The 23,349-nt window shown below is 37.2% G+C and overlaps 1 protein-coding gene across 1 annotated transcript in view; it reads right to left on the bottom strand.

Annotated features, from left to right (window-relative positions):
- Positions 1 to 598: 598 nt before the first annotated feature.
- Positions 599 to 23,349, bottom strand: part of ADSSL1 (adenylosuccinate synthase like 1) — an 81,704-nt gene continuing 58,953 nt past the window's right edge. The window contains exons 22-33 of the mRNA XM_009881367.1: positions 14,120 to 14,222; positions 12,606 to 12,668; positions 11,777 to 11,827; positions 11,318 to 11,384; positions 9,842 to 9,949; positions 9,418 to 9,499; positions 8,342 to 8,468; positions 6,988 to 7,142; positions 5,701 to 5,825; positions 3,604 to 3,701; positions 2,297 to 2,446; positions 599 to 841 (exon numbers count right to left, since the gene is read on the bottom strand). Of these exons, the coding sequence (XP_009879669.1) occupies positions 789 to 841; positions 2,297 to 2,446; positions 3,604 to 3,701; positions 5,701 to 5,825; positions 6,988 to 7,142; positions 8,342 to 8,468; positions 9,418 to 9,499; positions 9,842 to 9,949; positions 11,318 to 11,384; positions 11,777 to 11,827; positions 12,606 to 12,668; positions 14,120 to 14,222 (1,182 nt within the window). The 3' untranslated portion in view covers positions 599 to 788. The remainder of the gene's footprint in view (positions 842 to 2,296; positions 2,447 to 3,603; positions 3,702 to 5,700; positions 5,826 to 6,987; positions 7,143 to 8,341; positions 8,469 to 9,417; positions 9,500 to 9,841; positions 9,950 to 11,317; positions 11,385 to 11,776; positions 11,828 to 12,605; positions 12,669 to 14,119; positions 14,223 to 23,349) is intronic.

Below are 23,349 nucleotides of genomic sequence, written 5' to 3'. Positions count from 1 at the left end.
CCTTCCCTACTGAATAACAAAGACTGCACATCTGACAGTCTCCACAGGGATTGCCTGTTAGTGCACAGGATACTTGAAAGCATTATTAGACAGGTCAACTTCCTCCAGTTTGGCCCCTCTACGGATGTTATCTCAGTTACTAGAATAGGCTCTGTGATAAAAATATTTTAGCTGCTCTCCATTGATTTTAGTGGGCTACTAAAAAATCGTCATATAAAAATTATAGACAATTGTGTTTGGTTTGCTTTGTGCAGTCAAAAATACCTAACTTTACTGTATTTTAGAAATGGAAAATCTGTATAATCTAACCACTTTAAGTACACGGTATCTGTCTTATTACTGTATCTTACGGTATCTTACTTATTACTAGATATTTTAACATTTAAAGTTGAAGAACAAATCCAAGCTTCACAATTCTAAAGTTACCCAGTAACTACTGGAAAAGGCTTAACACTGGTTTCAGCAAGAAGAAATAACTCTATATGGATGTAAGAAACTTCAAAATAGTAACTTGGCTCAAATTTTAAAAATATATTTTATCCTTATTTTGTTAAGAATACTTTTTAGATTTATTTTTTTTTTTATGATGGTCACCAAGGAGATTTTACACTGAATTTACTGAGAACTTAAAGATAAATAAAATTTAACAATACAGAATATATGTTTTGTTTCTATTCAATTCCTAGAAAAACATGTTGGTTTTAAATAGCATCTCCATTTAAAGAGGAAGCAGTAAGGAACAGACGAACGCTAAATCGTGCTTCTCATCATTGAAGTTCTTCATTTGTTTAAAATAGCTGGATCATCGACTCTCTTGATTTTCCAACTCCGACCCATTTAACTAGGGAGGAAAACACATCTATTAGAACAAAGTGAGAGTAAAGATAATAATCAATGAACTGGAGTATTTTTTAGCTTTCATCACGCTTCATGACAAACTGGCCAACTTTGTGCTGAAACACAATGCTAGGAAGTTTTTCTGTCAAAAATCGCTGTACTCCTGCTGCATTACCAGACTAGAAGTGTGATATATTGAAATTTGTAAGCATAACCAATTCTACCATAAACACGAAGCACTGCAGATGGAAGGCCTAACAGAAGGTCAAGCATGTTTGTTGCCAGTTTAACTGTTGTTTTCTTGAGTGATAGGGTATCTAGCTCAGTCCCTGCAGAGAGGAAGCAAGAGATCTGCCAGACCGTGATGTTTTCTTGATGTGGACCAGGAGACAGTGATGCACAGATGCTATAATATTGTTAAACATAAGGCTGCAATTAAAAACCTTATCCAGTGTGAGCAGCCACCCCAAATACCATACTATAACTGTTCCACTACAATTTTTATTGCCCATGGATACCATAGTACTGACCATAGGTAGGTCTCCTTCCGCCATCAAACCCACCAAGGAACCCTGCCTTCACGCTGAGAACCAGAGAAAAAAAATAAGGGGAACTTTACGTATCCCATCTCCCACATCTGTGTCCATGACCACACACAGGCCGTTCACCGAGTTTCAGGCTCTGCTATTATATGCTTCCTCATGCATGAACAATACTGGAATTCCTATAGTTGAAACTCGCTCACGCTCCCCAAATGTGACCTCTGAGGTGCTTTATGGAAAACAAAAATCACACATGCCAGTTTTCCAAATTTGCTCCTGTGGAAATTCCCTTCTGAATTCCACCATTCATGCCATACCTAGCTCTTGGCACCTCCGGAGCTCTAACAATTAGATTTTAAGAAAACTGGATGGCTTAATCTTTGAAGACTGATCATGTTAAGAGTCTCAGTTTTTCAAAGTGGCAGAATTAGGCTAAACAATTAATTATGCAACACATCTCCTTCTACGGGTAAGTGTGGAATAGAGAAAAAGAAAGAAAAAAAGAGAAGTCTGTGTTCAAACAGGGATGCAGTGCAGGAAGTAAAGTGAAAAGACGGGATAAAGGGAGGACGTTAGCCTAACTACACACTGAAGCATGGTGCAGTAATCCCAAAGTTTTCAATGGCAGAAGGCGGCAGTTTGCCAAGAACAATAAACGTTTATCTTTCCTCTGGTTAAATCCTTGTCAGCAGCAGCTTGGAGCTCTCTCTCTCTGCAGCACTGTAGACCTGCCCGCAGAACACCACCCTCTGCTGCTTTTCGGCGAGCTGTCATTTACCATAATCAGCCCAACCACAGGTGCCTCCCTTGCCTCCTGCCCCGATCAAGCCACTCCCTGACTAACGAATTGAGCACTTCTACATAGGTGTTCCTATCTGCTGTGGCATCCTCATATGTACCTCTACAGAAAGATTTACCTGGCACTCCAACATGGTTCTCCACACATCGGATGTAATTCTGGGCCTTGGGTGGGAGGTCCTCCCATTTTCGTGCACCGGTTGTGTCAGTCTTCCACCCAGGCATTGTTTCATACTCTACTTCTACCTTCTGCAGTATCTCCTGATTAGCTGTGGGAGAACAATTTTTATCACAGTTGACTTTTGCCACTCCACCTTAGAACAACACACCTAATCATTCTTGACCAAAAAAGTCTTTTGACAACATTTAAAATCTGACACATTAAAACCCCCAGTATTTCTACTGGTTGGTTCATTCATTCATTCTTAAATTAGATTAAGTTATGTTACTTTGGAAGTTAACACTGATTCAAGAAGATCCAGGAATCCAGTTTCCTATTCTAAAATACGTAGGATGCACTCTGTGTTGTCAGAAGACTACAGTATTACTTTTGAGGAAACAAGTTATTTGAAGTTTACAGTAGTTCCACCTTTTGGTCCTGATTTGCACATAAAAAAATAGAAGTCCTCCTGTAGACAGGACACTACTGTCTCAAATGTTTTTACCTTTACAGAACAGAGTTAAATCAGGCTTGCTAAAAACTTCTGTGTCTGCAAACTCTTCCCCACTGGAATCCTCACTGTGTCCACAGCCAGGAACTACCACCAGTGGTGGGAAAGCTGGTTGCTGCCAGCCCTCCCCATGCTTCCAGAATTCCTCGACAGAACAAACCCCTCATCGTGGCACAGACTGTTACAGGTTATCTTGAAAATATTGTTAATGTAAGAAAATTACACATTATTACATCTCAAAAGTTTTAACATCAAACACATTGAGAGGCAATATGTATTTTTATTAACCACAATATTGTTGCTGTTAATTACAGTTATATGAGGGTAGCCCATAAGCAGCTTTATTCTGCTCGTATCTGTCTCATTTTTGCACAGCTTAAGCACTGCTTCTAATTTCTACTTTACTTCATTAAAGGCTGTTACCAGTGATACACAAATCACTGACTTGAGTATTGCTGACTTTCAGATCCCTGGTGTTTTCAATGAAGAAAAAATAAATCTTATGGGACAGGACATAGAGGCTCTAACACAAGATTTCATTTGCTTCTTGTCATCATACATAGAGATGTGAGGTAAATGGAAAATGCTAATGTACTGATACAGCAGTCCTTATACTGATACTATAGTTCTGCAAATTTCTATGGAAGTTCTAGCAAAAAACAAATCAAGCCTGATTTTAAAAAGCAGTCTTTCCCAACAGGTACGACTTAACAGGCAGGAAAGAGAAAAATGAACTTAGCTCTTTAGCAACATACCTGGAAAATACGGAATTCTTTTTCCACCCAATTTGTAAGCAACACCAATTTTAATCTCATCAAGGACATCAAGAATATCCAGTTTCGTTAATGCCAAACTGTACAGAAAAACATCAGTTAGAGTTACACATACTATGAATCTTCTCTTTAATACTTTCCACCTGTCTTTTTTTCTTCTTTCTAGTTTCATATAGAAACGTAACTAGAAACAAACTAGAAACATAAATCCAGCTCAGGCAACCCAGCAAGCAGAAATACACAAATATATTAACCTATGAACATCGGTAATTGAATTCACGCCTATGGAATGAATACATGACCGAGTTACTAAGACACATTTCCAAATTCTTGTCTGCTCATACAGGTGCAGAGTGTTCGGTTCTGTGCATGAAAATGCAAGCTGAATATGTAAAGTGGCGCTTACTGGGCTCAGTTTGGGGATGTATGATAGCACGCCACTTTACGTCACTATTAGTGATTATTTCTGTTATTCCTACTGATTCACAACTGTAAGACAGACTTGTTTACCAAATTACACTTTTAAAACAGCCTTCCCAAGCATAATCTGGCTACTAGAATCACATATACAGTTCAGTGGGAAAGACCCCAGCCTGACTTCCAGTGCCCGGGCTGTGCTAGCAGGTTTATCGGTTTAATGAACCTTTTTCATCTTGTGAGCAAACACACTGGAACACAAAAATGGTAAAAAACCGTAGTATTCACTGATCAGAATAAAACTGCATTTTAAAACTAGTCCAATTCTCTAGAAACAATATGACAGACACTGCTTGGTAAAAATACACGTAGCTAAAGATTTAGACAGTATGTGAAAAATAGTCCATGCTGTATGTGCTCAGTGAGGATACGATGATTGCAATGATTAAATGAAAAGACCTTTTGGGAAAGAAGCAGCATAGAGCCAGTTCTTCAACTTTTTTTAAGTTTTTGTCTCCCCATGTTTTTTAAGTGTCACAGTTATCAAAAATGACATAGTTTTGAGGATAGAAGTGCAGTAATGGTATAGAACTGACATGGAAGGCAACATAACACCTTCCTAATACTATTTCCACATAAACTGGAGCTGTGTAAGTTAAACCAAAATATAAATCCAAGTAAAAAAATATTTTAAAACCCCTTCTGATAAATTAATGCACAAAGATCATTGTTCTTTTGTATCATTAGTAGCATAAACAATATTAAGTCTCAGTTTATAAGATATTAAAATTCCCAGGGTCATTGTGTTTGCATATATGAACAAGTTTGTCTGAATGCATGAGCAAGTCTCCATCTTATATAAACAAAACTGTAATGAAACTTTTGCAACTTTTTTGAAAATACAGTTATAAGTTAATGGCTTGTGATAGTGACTAGCATTTTAGCATCAGACATAAGCTAGCTTGATGGCATTATGCTCTTGAACAGTTCCTTTAAGCAGCCACTTTTCCTTTAAAATTTCAATTTAAGATATACTTTGAATTATAAAATAATTTACCAGCCAAGTAAGTTGCTTAGTCCCAAAGAAAATAAAACTCAGCCCACTAAAAGCAGCTTTTATAACACAATATTAGACTACACCTTCGTAAATAAATGAACTTGTTGGGACTGGAATGAGAGCTGTGCCAGTTGTTGTACATTTTGTGTCATTGCACTTATTTCACATCAAGAGGCAGTGGTCCCAAATGATGCAGATTTGGTCCTACAAGTATGGTCCACTAGACTCGACCAAAGCTCAAAACCAGCCGGTTTTAGATTACAAAATAAGGCAGTATGAAAGCACTGGATCAAGAGCACTAGAGCAAACTGTTAGAAAACTGATATATTGATCCAACCTACACTGGCCATCTGATGTAAGCAAAGTGAAAACATGTATGAAAAAAAATCAGTGCTATGATATATAATCACTTGATTTGAAAAAAAAAAAGTCAAAGGAATGAGGTTATTATTAGCATTAAGACAATTTTCAGTTGCCCATTGTGAATTATTTTATTGCTTAAAATGTAACACTTTACTGGACTTATATTAATGTTACCTACATATTTATTCTGCGAAGCACAAAATTATCACTTCCAAATGTAGCGCAAAATCTGTGATGCTTACGCAGTGAATCCGTTGATCATATGAGCATATTTCAAAATGACAAGATCTAACCAGCCACAGCGTCTCTTTCTGCCTGTAGTTACTCCCCATTCGTGGCCACGGGACTGTAAAAGATCTCCAATTTCCTAAAAGGAGACAGAAAGCATGCTGATGGTATCTCACTGAAAAATAGCAGGAAAACAAAATCTAAACAAATATAGGCAAATAGCAAGAAAAATATAGTTGTTCAATTCCAAGGTTTTTTGTAGGAAAAATAATTAAATTTTATTAGGAAAGGAGTTAGACGGAGAGTAAAGCCCCTCATGCACAGGATTTCTGTATTTCAATCACTAGCATTTCCGAAATACTTCATTATGACTATTTCATGTTACAAGGAGACACCTGTGTTCCTTCTTCATCTGATAGGAAGGCCTCCTTGACAATTCAGCTCTGTTTCTAATTTTGTTTGCATTTATTTTCTTCATCTGATCTTTTTGCATCTATTGTTTTTTGGGGCAAGACTGTGAATGCTGATCAATGCTTGTAATATGTCTAGGTCAACAGTCTCCTTGACCATGCCTAGGGCTCCTCGGTTCTACCACAAGATGAGACTGTCAACTCTTGCCTTTGGGCTGAAAACGAAGAAGAAAGAAACTTTACACTCATGATTCATAAAACTAAAGGAAATCACCAATTCATTTGAGCCATTAGAGAAAGGATTTTAGTGACTCAATCCTTAAATTAGATTCAGATCACTGACCTGGAGATTGCTGTGTGCATAGCTCATAATCAATACCCTGAGCTTTCTAGTTCCTTGATAATGAAAATACAATAGACAGTTTAAAACAATCAAAATCTCTCCCCTTCCTTTTATTGATCAATTTGTGCATGACTGGCTGACGCGCACACCACATTTATTCTATAAATCGCACAGAACACAGGCTGTTAGGCACAGAAGTGGTATCTTGTAATTTAAGCTTTCCTGAAATACCCTGACAGTTCTGGTCTACAACAAACTCTCGCCACTGAAATACACCTAACGATATTGCATAAAGTGATGAAATCTGTTTTCACATTATTCCTTACAACAGAAGTGTGGTCACTGTAATATAACATCATCTCACTCGTGTTTCACTCCTATGAAGGAAAACACCTGAAGTTTATAATGTAATTCTCCTCACTTTGTGAGTGTGATTGCTTGGCATTATTATTTCGGTGCTTATTTTTTGTTGGTATACCCTTACCACATTCCATTGACCTTATTTTTTTGGCAACCATACATATTGCATTTTGTAACTTTAAACCTACGTTAATCTGCTCGGTGGGGAAGGCTCCAATTCCCACCCGGGTAGTGTACGCCTTCACCACACCATACACATCACCGACATGCTGGGGAGGAACACCAAGCCCGGTGCACACACCACCTACGGTGCAGTTGGATGAAGTCACGAAAGGATACGTGCCTGTCAGAAAAACACAACAGCACAACCCTGTTTCAGCAATGAGGAGAAACAAAGACTGATTTTCCTTTACGAGCGGAAAGGAGATTTTCACCTGCACGTTTGGCTTTAAAGCTAAACTGAAATAGCAGCCAAAGAGCAGGGCAAATTCTTCTTACTACATGTGCCCATTTTGCTTTTAAGAAAACAAATTAAGCTGTTCTTCCCCAAATTGCTTCCTCCTGTAGTGAATAATATGTATTTAGATTTCTAAAGCTCCACAGAAATCCCCCCCAAATGAAAGATTTTTTCCACTGAAAAAGCTGACTTACCCTGGCTATTTGTATAAGCACATTATCTGCGAGCAAGACAATAAGAAAATACACTCCTTTCTTATACTTGAGGAGGTATCAAGTATGTGTGACCTGTTCCAGTGTGTAAGCTTCTCTGCATTCATCACTGAGGATTGCCCACAAGGGAGAAATGTAAAAGCATCTCAATACTACTTCCATTAGGCACTGGATCTATTACAGGATGCTGCTGCTGTGTAAAGCTTTTTTCACTGTCATATGTATCACAGAAAGTATTTCCGCAACATCCACGGAGAGCCTGGTGTAAGGTTCACAGTCTGACATTCCCAGTGCTCTACACAAGTAGCTCTGAGTATCTGCAGCAAATTTTCTAAGCCTTCAGAGCTTGTTCATGGTCTCTAGACTGTGACTCTGGATTGGAGCATCTCTCCAGTTCTTCATTTCATATTCATGGAGTCCTAAGTAGTTTAATTAGACTTTTTGGTACAAGGGCAGAGCAGAAATCAACTGAAGAAGCTGGACTTACAGGTTACCTGCACCAGTTTAATACTCCCTCCATTGCAGAGGAATTAATTCAGCAGCACTGCAGTGGGTGCCTGCAATGTATGGCAATGCACACACACATTTAGAATTAATAAAGGCAAGAATATCTGGAGTGAAATTTTAACTCCACTGGAATAGACTTCAGAAAAAATCAATATTCAAACCCTAAGCACTTAATCCTGTTAATGATGCAATCTCTGGCTTACTGTGCTTCACTTTTGGGAGATCTGTTCCTATTACAGGGAAGACTATTTTATTTCTCTATTTTCCTGCTGTTTATAAAACTGATATAAACTCACATCAAAAATAAAATCAATCAAAATAAACCTAACCTCTTAGGAGTTAAATTGAGTTTAGAATTTAACTTACCAAAGTCGATATCAAGTAATGCTGCATTGGCTCCTTCAACAAGAATCTTCTTTGGGGAGCCATGAAGAGCTTCATACATAAAATACACGCCGTCTCGAACCATGGGTCTTATTTTTTCAGCATATCCCTGCAAATTTGAGTAGAAATGTCAGCTTCCCCAGACAATGGCTGGAAGCAGCGAACACCATGTTCACTTTGTTCACTTGAAACACGGAACATACAGATAACTCTAACACGCCAGCTTCAATAACTCTGTTTTACCTGAAAAATACAACCATTAGCTTATCTTCTATTGAAAGCAAATCAATGTATTGAACCACTCATATAAGCAAACATGACTTGTTATGGCATTAGAATACCATAATTTCTGTACCATTTCTATTCACAGAGATGTTGTATACATACCTCGTTTTGTTCGTATAGGCTCTATATAGCGTGCCTATAGTCTAGACACACTGATAGTGGGACTGAGAAACAGTGGAAGCTCCAAAAGAAAAATCACTGCTGATGAATATTAAAAAATATCTTTAAAGGTAGGGTGTCAGCTCTGAACAAGTACCAGACAAAACTTGGGAAAGCTAAAAGATTTTTTTAGCATCCTCTTTTCTTACATATTAATGAAAGAAGATGTTTTATCAGTGGCTCTTCTGAATTTATTTATAAAAGGACATTTTTCTTCTAACGCCAGGATCTTGAAACACAGCTTCCAAACAATTCTTCAGTAAGCATGGAAGTCTCTCAGACAGCCTCAGTCAGTCATGGCTGGAGACTTCTAACTGCAAGTGTCACCCTGCGTTCTCCTGGCTACTTTAATACAAGAGTTATTTTATGTCAAAAAAAGTAAAATATTATAGGAGAACTAAATCATCCACAAAATCTATTTTAATGCCCACAATAAGAGAACATTCTATTACAAAGCATAGCTACTGCTTATTAAACGGTATAATGAAGATACGCATTTTTCATTTAAATTAATGACTTAATAAGTAGTAGTTCTGGTACACTTTTTTTTTAATTAAAATAAACATTACTGTTTTCTTTCAGTTTCAGGGAAAGTATAAGTGTTAAGTCCTTACCTTTAGCTTTTTCAATTGTCCTTCTATATCTATTTCCAATGTGGGAAACATTGATTTGTATTGTTGTGCCAGATTTTTAAATCTGTAAAATATTGAAATTGTAACTACGAAGAACACTCTTTGAGGTCATAGAGCCTTTGACAAGAACTCAGCTTATATTATATACAGTATATACAGATAACTATAGGGAGAAAACACCCAGAACTGTGATACCTCAATGAGTGCATTTCACAATGTACAAAATTACATTTTAGATGATGAGAAAACTCTGTGCAGTACAGGAAATATACACATACATTCCTTCCAGTTTTCTTCTTCTTCTGGACAATTTATATACAAAATTCAGACACATTTAAAAACATCTCCTTAAAAACAAATCTGTATCACCCTATAACATAATATTTAAAAATAAAGATAGTTGTACCTTGAGGAAAATTCATCAAAGTCAGAAAGGAGGTCACAAATTCGAAGACCTGTTCGTGCAGCTTTGGAAGAATATGTTGGTCCAATCCCCTTCTTTGTGGTGCCAATACTAATTGAAAAGAAACACGTATATGCATAATATGCTTTAGCATAAATTTAGCATTTTTTTTTTTTAGCATAATATGCACAAATATGCTTTATACTAAGTAATTTTGTTACAGCTCTTCAATATAGCATGTACCGGGCAGGACTTCTGAGACATAAAAAAAATTACTAAAGTTCTATAAAAACAAATATATCGCAACTTTCCTGCTTTGGTGGATTTGCATAAATATTGCAAATATTGCCTTGGGTCTGGCTGAGACAAGATTACTTGAAACTATGTGTGTATATACATATATTATACGGTAATATTGGTTACTATGCTATCCTCTGGTACTACTACATCCCTTTGCACAAACAATAGGAAACAAATGTCATTTTCGCAGTTGCAGCACTGCCTACAGTTGTAAATAACAAACAGTTCTGTGAGTTATCAAACTGGTTTCTTTTGGCTTTGCCATTATTCATACCATTTCTGTCCCTATGAACTCTTGCTGCAGCCTATAAAATGATAGAATAGTTTGGGTTGGAAGGGACCTTTAAAGGTCATCTAGTCCAACCCCGCTGCAATGAGCTGGGACATCTTCAACCAGACCAGGGTGGTCAGAGCCCCGTCCAGCCTGACCTTGAGTGTTTCAGGGATGGGGCATCTACCACTTCTCTGGGCAACCTCTTCCAGTCTTTCACCACCCTCATCGTAAAAAAAGTCTTTCTTCCTTTCTCTTGATGAGGACAAAAATGAAGCTGTTTCCCTACCCTCTTGCCTATTTTCATGTACATTTTAGAAATACAGTAATTTTGAGATCTCTACCTGTATTTTAAGTTTGGCTGAAATTGTTCAATGGGATCAAATACCAATAGACAAACAGAGAGAAAAATACCATGTGTTCACATAAACCTCTGTTCTTTCAGAAACCAGAATAATGAAATACGAAAGAAATATGAATACTGTGCTAAAGTGTAAGATTAAAATTAAAATATAAACTATTATCTCCATGAAGTGTAAGTGAATATACAATAAACAATTACAAGTGTGGAACCTAATTGTGCCAACACTTCAGACCTGATTCAAAAGAGCATCACTAGTCTGATATCGAACTGGGCTGGAAACATCATTTTAATGGAAACAAGTTTTGAGGATTTGGTAGGAATTTCAAAAGGTCTGTATATGGAAAATGGAAATATGTAAGAATTCATACCGTGCCTTTTCAGTAATACCTCAGAGTTTGTTCACTACCGTAAGTGGGAGCAGAAGAGAGTCAGAACTAGTAACATTAGCAAGGCTCTTTAAAGATACATTGTATTTCTGTTTTCCAAAATTACACCAACTTTTCAAATTTGCATAATTATTAACGATGGTGCTGAAAATACTTACTTTTTTCCTTCTTGTGCTTGACGTTGCACTTCCTGGAGCCCATCTACTGCCTGGTGAAAGTCAAACACTGCAATGGAAAATTACATGGACGTAGTAGGAGACCAAAGGAGGAAAACATTCTTCTCTAAATTCCAGACATCCATAATTTCAAGACTCAGTGCCTTTGTTATCATTGATAGTGCACAGACCTTCCCATGTGAAAACAGAGCTAGTACTGCTTAAACATTGTGAAAGCATGTGAAAAATAGCTCTTTAGCAGACTCAAATTCCATTATTATGTTCAGCATGTGAAAAATAGCTCTTTAGCAGATACAAATTCCATTATGTTTCAGATACACAACTTCTTTGTATGTTGTGTTAGATCATATATGACTGCTCTGTGGAGTAATAACGTAGTTTAGCACCACAAGCTAAGCAATCATTTGTGAGTTTTTTTTCCCCCCTTCAATCATCACTTACCTATATGGGCTCTATCTGATATAATCAGTCTTTTCTCCCAATCTTTTAAACCTGTCAGAAGACATAAAGAAAAGTACTATTTCAGCTGCGCTGACTTGTCAGGCTTTGAGATTTGCTCTAGTTTTTCTATGCCTTTCTGCTAGTTTCTATAGCTCCTTGTTAAGACTGTAGACAAAATGGATAAAACATAAGTGAGAAATGTTTATCAGCAACATTTTTGTTAACAAACTTTTCTAATTTTTTACTTTTTCAGCTTTCTCATTTTGGTATGGACAAAAATACTCACTTCTTAATGCCAGAATGCTGTTGCTTATGCTCAATTCTTATTTTAAGGAAAGATTCTTGTTTAACTGGCTATACAATAAATCACTTAAGCTCCATTTGTGCCTCGGAAAATAGGGAATTTATATATATAGAATCATAAAACAATTTAAGATGTAAGGGACCTTAGAAGGTCACCTTGTCCAAAGCCTCGCTCAAAGCAGAACCAACTGAGGTTATACTTGGGAACAGAACCAGGGACACAGAAACTCTGGGTTAAATCATCCCAGTTTGAGGTCAAAGGGAGCTTTACCACACACTTTAGGATTTTATTTCGTATCTAATGTGGTATCAAATGCCATAAAACTCCCTGAAAACCCACGAAAAGACTGCTTTTGAAAATCTGTCTGAAGACCACAACACAATTCAACATTTTAAGTACTACTTTCCTCATTAAAAATCCAGAACTTTATTGCACTGAATATTTATGGTCAGAAACAAAGGCTTAAAAAAAAAGGTCTACCTGGCTGCCAATATAAAGAAAGGTTAAAAATTACTCGATACAAACCTTTCTTTTCATTCTTTTCAGCTTCTTCAAACAGGCCTGGTAAATGTATAACCACTCCATTACCTTTGGGAATATAAATGATTTATTTTAAAGTACGAAATAAAATACTTATTCTTAGAATTTAAGGCATGTAAACAGTTGCTGTCTGAAATTTCATTTAAAAAGTAAGACTAAGTTTCTCACATTTCTCACAAAGCGATCTTGAGAAATTTTTTTTTGGTAAGTCCTCAGTTTGGGTAAGCAGCCACGAGCCTGCTACAATCAGAAAAAAACAGAGCTTGCTTGTTTCGGATGTGAATGCCGGGCCGGCTCCAAAGCCAGCTGAGGTAAGCGCATTCTTGTCTTTGTTTGTGGTAGACTTTGCACTACGACTTCAGCCTCAATTGTTCACCAGTAAAAGCTCAAAGAAGTCCGTGGTCTTAAAACACTGACATGCAGCCTGTGAGAAGATATTCCAACTTTCTTCAATATTCAAGTATTTGCTTTAAACTCAGCTCAAACTACGCTGTAATACATCAGCAACGCCTTCTCCCTGCTTTTGAGCTGCAATATAGAATCTCCAAGCAATACAGAGCATTACTGCCGAGACGTGGAGGATTAGTGATGTAGTGGGCTGGAAACAGCTGCAGCTTCCTTCTTGGGAACATCAGAAATATCTGCAAGTCTGTCTCAGCTTAAATTTACGATAACATAAGTTATAGTCTTTACTAACTGACAAGGGAAGAAAGTGGAAAGCAAGAGGATACGCCATATTTAGCAGAGAGAAAAAAATATATTTTATATATTTCAATCATCCATTTGGAAATTATCAACTGGAACAAAACTGCAACTACAGTTCTGTGACTCACTGAAACTTACACTCATTTCTTGCAGTCTGTGTATGTTTTATGCGTCAGAAAGAATCACAGTTTTGGACAAGTGTAAGGCTTAAATTTGCCTATCGCTTAAATACAAGTTTAATTTCCAGTAAGCAATGCAAAATTTTTTATGATGCCACTTGCATCAAATAGCTTTACAGTGAAATATGAACATCACCTTAAACAGCTTGTAATGGGAACAAAAAGGAGACTGGATGATGACCTTCCAAGCAGAGCCCTGTAGCCTGGGGCCTATTTCTGCAAAGTCAGTAGCGATGCCAGAGATAAATGATACTATTTATTTAGCTTAAGTGCCAGGTTTTGTGTCCTCAAAGTACAACATTTGTATTTCTGCAAGTATAAAAGGAGTGTGCAAGTAGAGGGCTGGATCCAAACTTGTACCATAACTATAAGAAAGAACAACACAGTGGGAAGAGGGGGTTCGTTCTTTCAGTCTTCTAGTAGCAGACACTAAAGTGACACTGAAGATAAAATAACTCTACATGTTAAAGCAGCAGTGAAATAAAAGTCAAACAGCTGAAGCAAATCTGACTGATAGTCACCTGTATGTTTTTCTTTGCTTGCTACTATAAAATACAGTTGCAGCTACCCACCGCACAGTGTTATTTTATTTAATAAATTCCAAAATTCTCTTACCAATAAAAGAAATTGCCTTTGGATTAATGATGCCACTAGGAAACAGGTGAAAATCATCCTCTTTCCCATCAACAACCACAGTATGGCCTGCGTTATTCCCACCCTGCAACAGAAAGAAATATCGGAAGATTAATAGTCTTATACTACCGCTCTAAACTCTCAGCAGATGATTTGATAAGATCATCTTTTTTTGTTTATACATTCATGTCCTAGGTCACTGCTTTCTCCACGTTATAGTTTCCCGAGATGCTGTACTATTGTAAAAAGGGCTCAGACAGGACAATTAGGGGGCTGAAGGATTTCAGCAGGCCTGTGCAGAATTATGAAGCGGAACGATATTGCGGAGTCAAGGCAGGGCTGGAGCAGAGCAAGAGTAAATGTGGGAGTGGTGGCAGGAGCTAGAAGAGAACCAAAGCTTTCTGGGAACAAAACTGGATTGAACTACCACCCACGGAGTCCTGTCTCTGACGTGCACATTCTTTTGGGGCATCTTCTGTGCATAGTCATTTCTTTCGCTTTAAGCCTACAACACCCAATATTTCCTTTTGAATGGAAGCTTTCCCTGCCTGCCTACCCACAAACAGCTACTGCTTCCCTAGATGTTCAAGATGGAAGGTCTGTATAAAGTCGGGAGCACATGCAGTCTTTGTAGAATCTCCCTGACAAGGGATGATCTTCCCAGTTAACACCACTACTGCTTTATGGAGTCTGCTACAGTTCATACCTTATATGACCATCTACCAGACCCGAGAATGGGAGCTGGTATTTTTCTCAAGAAACTAGATTTTTCACAAATGGTTTAGAAGAGAATGATTAGACAACACAACAACTTAGGAAGAGGTGAGTAATTCAAGGTCATCAGCTGATTTGAACAGAAACAGTAAAGAGTTTTAAAAATTAAAGATTTTCTTGACATGCTTAATGTAACTTTTTCTCCTACTGATATGGTTGGGAAATCTGACTACTTGTCTGCTGTGGTGCTACAGGCAGGCCTTCCATTTTCCAAAATAGCTACAAATCTTCATGGATTTGATATGAGGTCTGAATGATGCAGAAGTATCTCGAATGAGGGCATTTACTGGAAGGAGAACAGAGACGGTCACTGGCAATCTGCAAATAATGAAGAGCTTTGGCTGAATGAGTGGTGCTATTATATGAAAACTCTGAGAAAGTAGTCATTTATAAAATTTAACAATATAACATGTTCTTCCAGAGTTTCACCTACTCTTTATTTACTCATTTGCCCATTTGTTTGCATGTAATATACAGGAAAATGGCAACTGACATCCCTTTCAAAACATGGTTGCATTTTGAAACACAACATAAGAAAATAAAAGCTACTGGCTATTAAAAAAAAAAAAAAAGGTTTTTTAAGCAGTGGGATGGAGGAAAACATTAAGAAATATTCCTTTAAATATGACAAAAGTAATTCTCATGTTTTGGAAGATGTGAGCTCAACAGTGATGTTTGAGCAGATAAGCTACTAAGGGAGAGCATAGTAGGAGCCAGAACAGAAAAACTGGTGTAGACACAAATTTCATTTGATTTAACAAACTGCTGGGTGGCTCACCCTTGGGCTGGGAAGAACTCACAGGTGTCTTGCTACCACAGAGTTGTAACTTGTCTGCAGAATCTTGAAGAGAGCAGAACCACACTGGGTATTTAGCTTGCCTCCCCGATATAAGAAGCCAGTTGTAGGAACCTGGATCTAGTTAAAGGTACTGAACTACCTAGCAGGTTAATAAATCATGCAGGAGAGTCCTTTACATGGTATTTAAGAGGTCTGAGACTGGATGGATTGCACTGGTTGAAACACTAGTTTATTTTATTTCAGCTGTTTCCAGGCTTGAGAAAGAGGATAGTTAACTTCTTCTGAGACAATTAGTTTTCCTTTTCTGCTTGTCTATAGATGATGTCAAGATGGAAAATTTAAGAGAACAAACTCCATTTAACACTGATTTAATCTCTACTACAAAACAACTTTTGCGCTTCCTGAGAAAATGGGGAACAAGGCTCCTTCAAAAGTATTTGTTATCACTAATACTATAGTTATACTCTTGAGTTTCTTAACCAACATGAATGCGAACAAACGAAACCGGGCTTGAGGACTCACAGTCTGAGACAACACCACTCCTAAATTATACTCGTGTTTCCTTGTATCCTAAAATTTTAGAAGATGGAATATACCAGTATGAGAATGTTTATGAAAGATAGTTCATGGTTTTGGAAATTTTCTGGAACAACTGGTACCCAGACAAATGGTGTCTCTTTCTTTAGCAAATACTTAAAAATACATTAATCAATCTACTGTGAAAGCTGGCATACATAAAAAAAATGCTGAAGCACAGAAACCTCAGCAGATATGACACATCCTTTAATTGCCCAAATCTCCGAATCCATTTTCAATCCCTCAGGACAGATAATATAAATCAAGAATTCAGTGACAGACCTTATAAAACAGCACTTCTCTAATTAAAAGTTAGTGTTGACAGCTCTGGAGCTGTTTTTGTGCACTGCTCATGTTGGTCTGTGTTTCCTAAACAAGTGTATTCCGAGTATATTTTTACAGTTCAGTTAATTACACTTTTACAAACACAACTAAAGTGGTAGCAGAGCACTACATTGCCCAACAGACACAACCAAACTAGCAAAATATACTGCTGGTCTGATGAGATACTTTCTGTTTATTATTGGGTCATCTCAGTCATTTCTCATGTTTAGTTTCAAAGATATTCTAGCAGCATATTGGCAGTCTAATAGCTCAGATATTAAAGATATTTATTCCTTTTCTTATTTTACTTGAGTTCTGAGAGTCAATATATGGTCTATATGAGCGTTTTCTTTTGCTGATGAAGTATAAGGGGAAGCTAAAAGTTCGTATGGGCTTAATCTGAAGATTACATGATTGAACGTGCAGAGAACTAGCTGGTACACTGTAACCACATAAACTCCCTTCTTTTCCTCAAATGGTATTTCATTAAAGTGGTGTCAACACTAACACACCTAGGGACAGTATTCTCTGGACCCTCAGCATACTTCCACTTGGACCAAGAGGCCTATGGTGTCTCTGCTTGACCCTTGCCTCAAATGCAGCTCTGCATAATGACCTTTCATTTAATATCCAGACCCAGCTATCAGAATCTGTGCTGTACACCACTGATCTCACCTGAATTTTATTTATCTTTCATCATTTGCACTTTCCTAGGTCTCCAGAGATGGTATCTGACTTCTTTTGTGGTTCTTCAAAAACTTCTCTAACAAAGGGAACGTTAAGGCAACAACTTCAGACAGATTAACCACCAGTGCCACTTTGGCATCATCTGTACTATCAAATGATGGTATGACCAGAAATAACAATTAGCATTCACTTTCAAAATCTGGAAAGCTTCAGGATTCCCATTAAACTACTCTGGTGCGGCAAGTTTTGTTCAAGAAGGAACTGTTAAGTGAGCTGCTGAAGCTCCAAAAAGCTTGAACATTAGCATCCACTTCAATCTGATACCTTCCTCACTGCTCCTGCAGTGATCCCAGCATGTTCAGTAGCAGTTGTGTCCCTTCTGTTAAGCCGCTTTAATCTCTAATGGCTCAGTTAAAACTGTACCAAATGCAGGAAATCTACCAGGTGCAGATGATTGGGGCTATCAATTACAGCAAACTGCAGCAATGAAGTGGGACTTGAGAACTAAAAAATATTAAGCATGTTGAAGACACCAGGATAAGACACCCTACTACAGTAATACAAAGCCTTAAATATACAGCAATACTTTTTGACTGTGCAGCCATAGCTGTTGTTCTCTGTATCAGTTATATTAAAGTTTCAGAGCAGATAAATGCTTGTTTCCAACAGTATTTGGTAGGTTTTAAAGTTCTTCACATTTAAACCAGGCATCTAAGAAAACAGTAACTTTCACTGAAGTCATTCATAGCCTGTAATGGTAAATTAGTATTCAGCCATTTGAAAGTACCCACATTGCTTAACAAATCAGTTTTTATTAACTTTGAAAGTGCTAGAAGTTGAGGCTCCATTAACAGCATTAAAAATTTATAATTTCAATATATTTTGCCTAAGGAATGCTCTATTACATTCGGTGCTGCAAGCTATGCCTCCTTTCCTGTTAAATCCAGCAGACCACCAGCAGTGTGGTTTAAATTCAACACACTAAAGTGCCTGTCATTCCAGGTTGGAAAACAGACTTTGAATGAATAGAAAGAGCTGCAACATGTTGTTTTGTCAAGAGTTAAACAACAGGAAACATACTAGGCATTATTTTCAAAGCAGAGTAATCCTATATGATAAGGTTTGGGTTTTAAAAAAAAATAAAAATTTAAAGAATGTTTAAGTTGGAGTCCAATAAAAATGAGATTTTTTTTTTCTGGAAGTTTTTAATCTGTATTTCAGACTTTTAATAATCACAGTGTAAAGTTACATATTGTCCCAGTACCAGAAGGAACTAGAGGAACTTAAGCTACCTCACAAAAGAGGTAATAATAATAATGTTTCAGAACATTAGTTTATTTAAAAAGAAAAAGTATTTCCAAGCTTTTTATGTGCTGATCTACTTGTGATATTGGATTCTTGCACTGCAGTGATGTACTTTGATTTTTATTCCATAGTACACGAACACAAGAACTGCATCAATACACTAAATTGAGAAGCTATTACATCTTACCAGTGTTAACCACTGTATGCTGGTATAAACACTATCTTTCAAGGAATTAATAATTATTATAAACAGGCTGGTAGAGAAGAACACGTAGTCTTTATCTTTTTAGTAGAACTTACAAAAAAGAAGAAACAAATCCACCTTCTGAAGTGCTCAGTCATTTAAAGGCTGGTGTTTTGTTCTGTATTGTTTTTAAAATATTCTCTTTGTTCTCTGCAGTCATAACATCCCAAGGTAGAAACAGAGTTTCTATTCAGAGCAGCAGCGAGGCTGTTCAGCACCCACAGCAGGAACTCCTTCTTCCCAGTTGGCCTTATGATCCATGTTTGAATAGGAAAGAAATCTGTCCTGATGCTCAGATATGTTTCTGCCTGCTCTTGCCAGCCAGCTAGTGTGCAGGAGACTGCATTCTGTGTGTGTCAGAATAGTGTTTCCAGATGCTCTGCTGGTTTCCACTGGTTAGCGCATCTTTCATTTGCTCAGTGCTCCTCACAACCCCCAAACATAACTTGATTAACAAACTAGATTGATATGAAAAACCAACACAGCACATATAAGATGCCTTAAAACCTGACAATAGTTTCAAACTGTAACTAGAGGATGAACACAAAACAGGTTTGTTGCTGATGTGTCCCACCCTCTTCCAGTTAGTAATGTTAATCAATGCAATGGGGAAAAAATAGAAACTCGTTATTGAATATCTGCAGCTGATACAACTACCCTCTGAGTGGTGTACCAGCAGTACGCAGCAGTCTGAGCTCCTGAGCCAACTGGTATATGCAGTACACATAAAATGTTTGTTCTAAACCTGGTCATGACGAATTAGAAACAAAAGGGTAGGCCAAACTTTGCATCGGAGATCTTTCCTTGAAGCACGTGGAGGTGTCTGAATACAGTTTCAGTAGTGGCTGATATGCCCAAGGCAAACCTTGCACGTATAAATGGGAATATCAAGTAGGAGTAGAGAGATTGTATTACCACTCCTTTTGGCAGTGGTGCAAGTGCTACTAGAATACTGTGTCCTTGGTACTCTGACAAGATTACAAGATGATCCCCTCTGGCATTATAATCTATGAATTTATAATCTATGAATTGGAATACCAGCTAGAAACCAACAGTTTGGGAAGACTGCTTCTGAAAACAAATGCTATGATTCCTGTCCATCTCTTTTCATTGCAAGTGTCCCAGCTCTACTAATTCCATCCATTGATGAAGCAAAACGTTTTCTGAAATTCAACTGCATCTGCAGGCCAAAGACCTCTCATCATACTATGAAACAGACTGTAAAATATTTCTTATCTGGACTGAGTAATTTTCTTCCATTTATAGCATTTCATACATGATTCTGAATAAATAAGAAGGTTACACAAATGGTTTCTTTTTTCCCTTTACAATTTAATTAACAATGGCTATTTCTAACTTACATTAGTAACTGCCTGGAACTAACTTGAATAAATGTAACTAATAAGCATTACCAGTGTAACTGACTTTGACATGAACTTTAAAATAATACAAATCCATTGCCTTTCATGGTATTCCCCTTCATTTACACCATCGCAAGTGAGTTGAGAACATCACTGATTAAAAAAAATAATCCAACACACAGACAAATGCAATGCATTAAGTGCTTTGAACACTCAGACCCTTAGACACAGTGTCACAAAATCACCTCTGTGTAAAGGCTTTTGTCAGATGACTGAAGATGCTGTACATTCTGGTTGGGAGTTTGCTGCTAGATGCTTGTTATATTTTACTTTACTGGAAGTTTTTTCTTGCTAATTTTTCCAGTTAAACTATTGCCTGATAGCACCCAACTCATGCCAACTCAGTTCCAAGAAGCTGATCATAACTTATTTTTTTTAAACCCAAGCCCCTGGAAAGAGCTGGGTTAGGGCATAAAGAGAAATATATTTAGACCAGAAGAACTGATGGAGCAGTGATTTTTAAAGCTACGGTGGTGACAAAGAGCTGGACGGAGCAAGTTGCAAGTATTTATCTCCTGACACCAATCATCATCAGCCAAATCTACTTTGCCTTGCTCTTTTTCCCAAAGAACATTTGCAATAACAGTTTCAAGTCAGAGCAACTCTTCACAGAACTGCTATGTCCGATTCCTGTGTCTGTACAAGTGTGTTCCTGCAGCGTCCCTTCTCACTGTCTCATAGAATGAACAAAAGCCACAGGATCCCACCTTCCCAATTAAAATAGGAATCTCAAAGAACTCCTGAATTCCCGTGGAAGGAGACCTTCCACAGCCTAATGAGATAATTATTGTGATTACAAACAAAAAAAATCTTGAGAAGAAACAAGAAAAACTTTTGACCTTTTAAAGAAATATCTAAAATTATTTCTAGCACAAATATAAAAAGCTGAAGCTTATATCACATTTTGCACTAATAATATAGTACTTTTCCTTTACTACAAAGGAAAAGTGATGCTAACTTATATGGATACCTTGGTCTTCCTAAGTATCTGAAAAGTGCAACTGGAAAAGCCAGGTTTATTTCAACTCAGGTTTTAAACAGCAGCCGGTGTAGGCAAACTAGACACACTTAAGCTCAGTTATTTTGTCTCAAGCTGAATTTAATTTTTTTCCTCAAACCACGTAAATACAATCTACTATGACAGACCACTACAACAAAATACACACTTCACTCCAGTAGAAGATCTAAAGAAAGTAACAAATTCAAGGTATATTGATAGGAAATGCTATAGGAGCAAAAACATTCTGACTAGTGTTAGCAGAATCCTAAAATAAAGGAAATCAAACATGAAAAACCTAGACATGTCTGCTCATCCTTAGTCCTGTCTTCTGAAGAAGTGTAGTCATATCCCTGTGGGAAGTAATATGATCCAAGGATATGAACATAACTTTCCTTACATCTGTAAACAAGTTAACAACAGTTAGTGAGTTACAACAGGAATGAAATAGAACAGATGTCATTTCAGCTTAATTTTCAGCTGCTTTCTTTTGATGCTTGTACAGGATAATAAATATATCAGGCTTTATAAAGGGGATTGAAAATTAAGCTTGCTTTCTTATGGAGATTTGGAAACTTTAAACCTGACCTTCTCATACAGTATTTATAATCCTGGTGGTCCTGAGATGATCTCACTGATGCCCAAAGGAGAGGCTAGTTTAAAATAGCAATGTTACCACATTGCTCTAAAGCTTAAAATGATATAGTGTAGCATGTAAGTATGTATAAGCAAACTGAAAAATAAAATAAAATTTGGGTAAAATACCTTGTAAGTGACAGATTACTGAAAAAAAAAGTTTCCATTTTGAAAGACTGGACTTCTTTACTGTAGCTAAGGAAACCACTCACACTTGATGAATCCTTTCCTGTGTTGAATAGCGAAATAAAGCCTACTTGCTTTTTTTGCAAGGAATCTTGCAAAAAAAATTACTTAAAAAGAAATATGCCTGTGTGAATGTACATGTATGTGCAAATGGGATTATCAACCCTCCCAAACATTAGAGAAATCAAAAATGATAGCCCTGCAGTCACTGCACACTCACGATTCCAAGGTCAGCCTCTTCACTGAAGATCATCAAGCACTAAATCATTAGGAGATTAAAGTCTTTATGTGCTACTTTATCCCGTAGGGAGAAATTATACTAAAGATCAGGGATAAATCTCACTGAAAGGAGATACATACATGATATATACACACAGAGTAAAACAGTAGCCAACAAGCCCCTGTAACTCCGCATAATCATTACATAGCACTGCCCTAATTTAATCCCCACTGCAAACAGTTCCAGCAGCCCATGATCAATAGGGACAGTCACAACAACGTGTGGCTGCTTTGCCCTGCCATGTCAGCAGCACAACAGAGAAATAAAGGAAACCGCCCTGTCTTGCACCTAAACCACCAAGAAAAACTTCTTTTCTGGCATTTCTGCCACGTTTGACTTTTACTATTCAATCACTTGCTCGCAGTATATTCCCTTGCATTCCTCAAAGTACCAATCCTAATATAGATGGTATTTACTTCACATTCATTTAAACACTAGAACAAGGAAATAAAGAAACTGGCAATAATATGCAACAGTTATTTGTATTGTAAATTGTACCATAAGCACGGGGCACGTCCCTTCACCCTTTCCTAAGCTGTTCTCTAATGTTGCAATGGCATCTCAAACCCAAAACATTGCTAGGCTTTTCTTGCGGGTTAGCCCCTCTTGTTCTTATTTGTTAAGATCCACTGCATCAAGAAAACCAGCCGCTCAGTATCTTTGGTGTACAACTTGGTTAAATCTCTTTGGTCCAAATGACTGCAAACTAGTCAACCACAAAAGGCCTTAACAGCAATTTTTTTTCCGTAACCTTCTTCCACCTCCTCAGCTTTTCTTCAGTATCATCAACTATAATTTTTGTCCATCTGTCTCAAAAGATCAGATGATCTCTATTTATAACCAAAGCAATTCTTAACTCGAAAGCATACTGACTTGGATAGAGGAAATGTTTTAAAAAGTGACTGCACATTTAGTGAAAAATAAAATTACATTAATATGAGCGGCTTAACAAATTCAGTAACAGCTCTTATTGCAATCACATT

This window comes from Charadrius vociferus, unplaced genomic scaffold (assembly GCF_000708025.1).
Source record: "Charadrius vociferus isolate BGI_N301 unplaced genomic scaffold, ASM70802v2 scaffold763, whole genome shotgun sequence".
NCBI classification, from domain to species: Eukaryota; Metazoa; Chordata; class Aves; order Charadriiformes; family Charadriidae; genus Charadrius; species Charadrius vociferus.
Note: the sequence above shows the minus strand (reverse complement) of the source record. Positions and strands in the feature narration are given on the sequence as shown.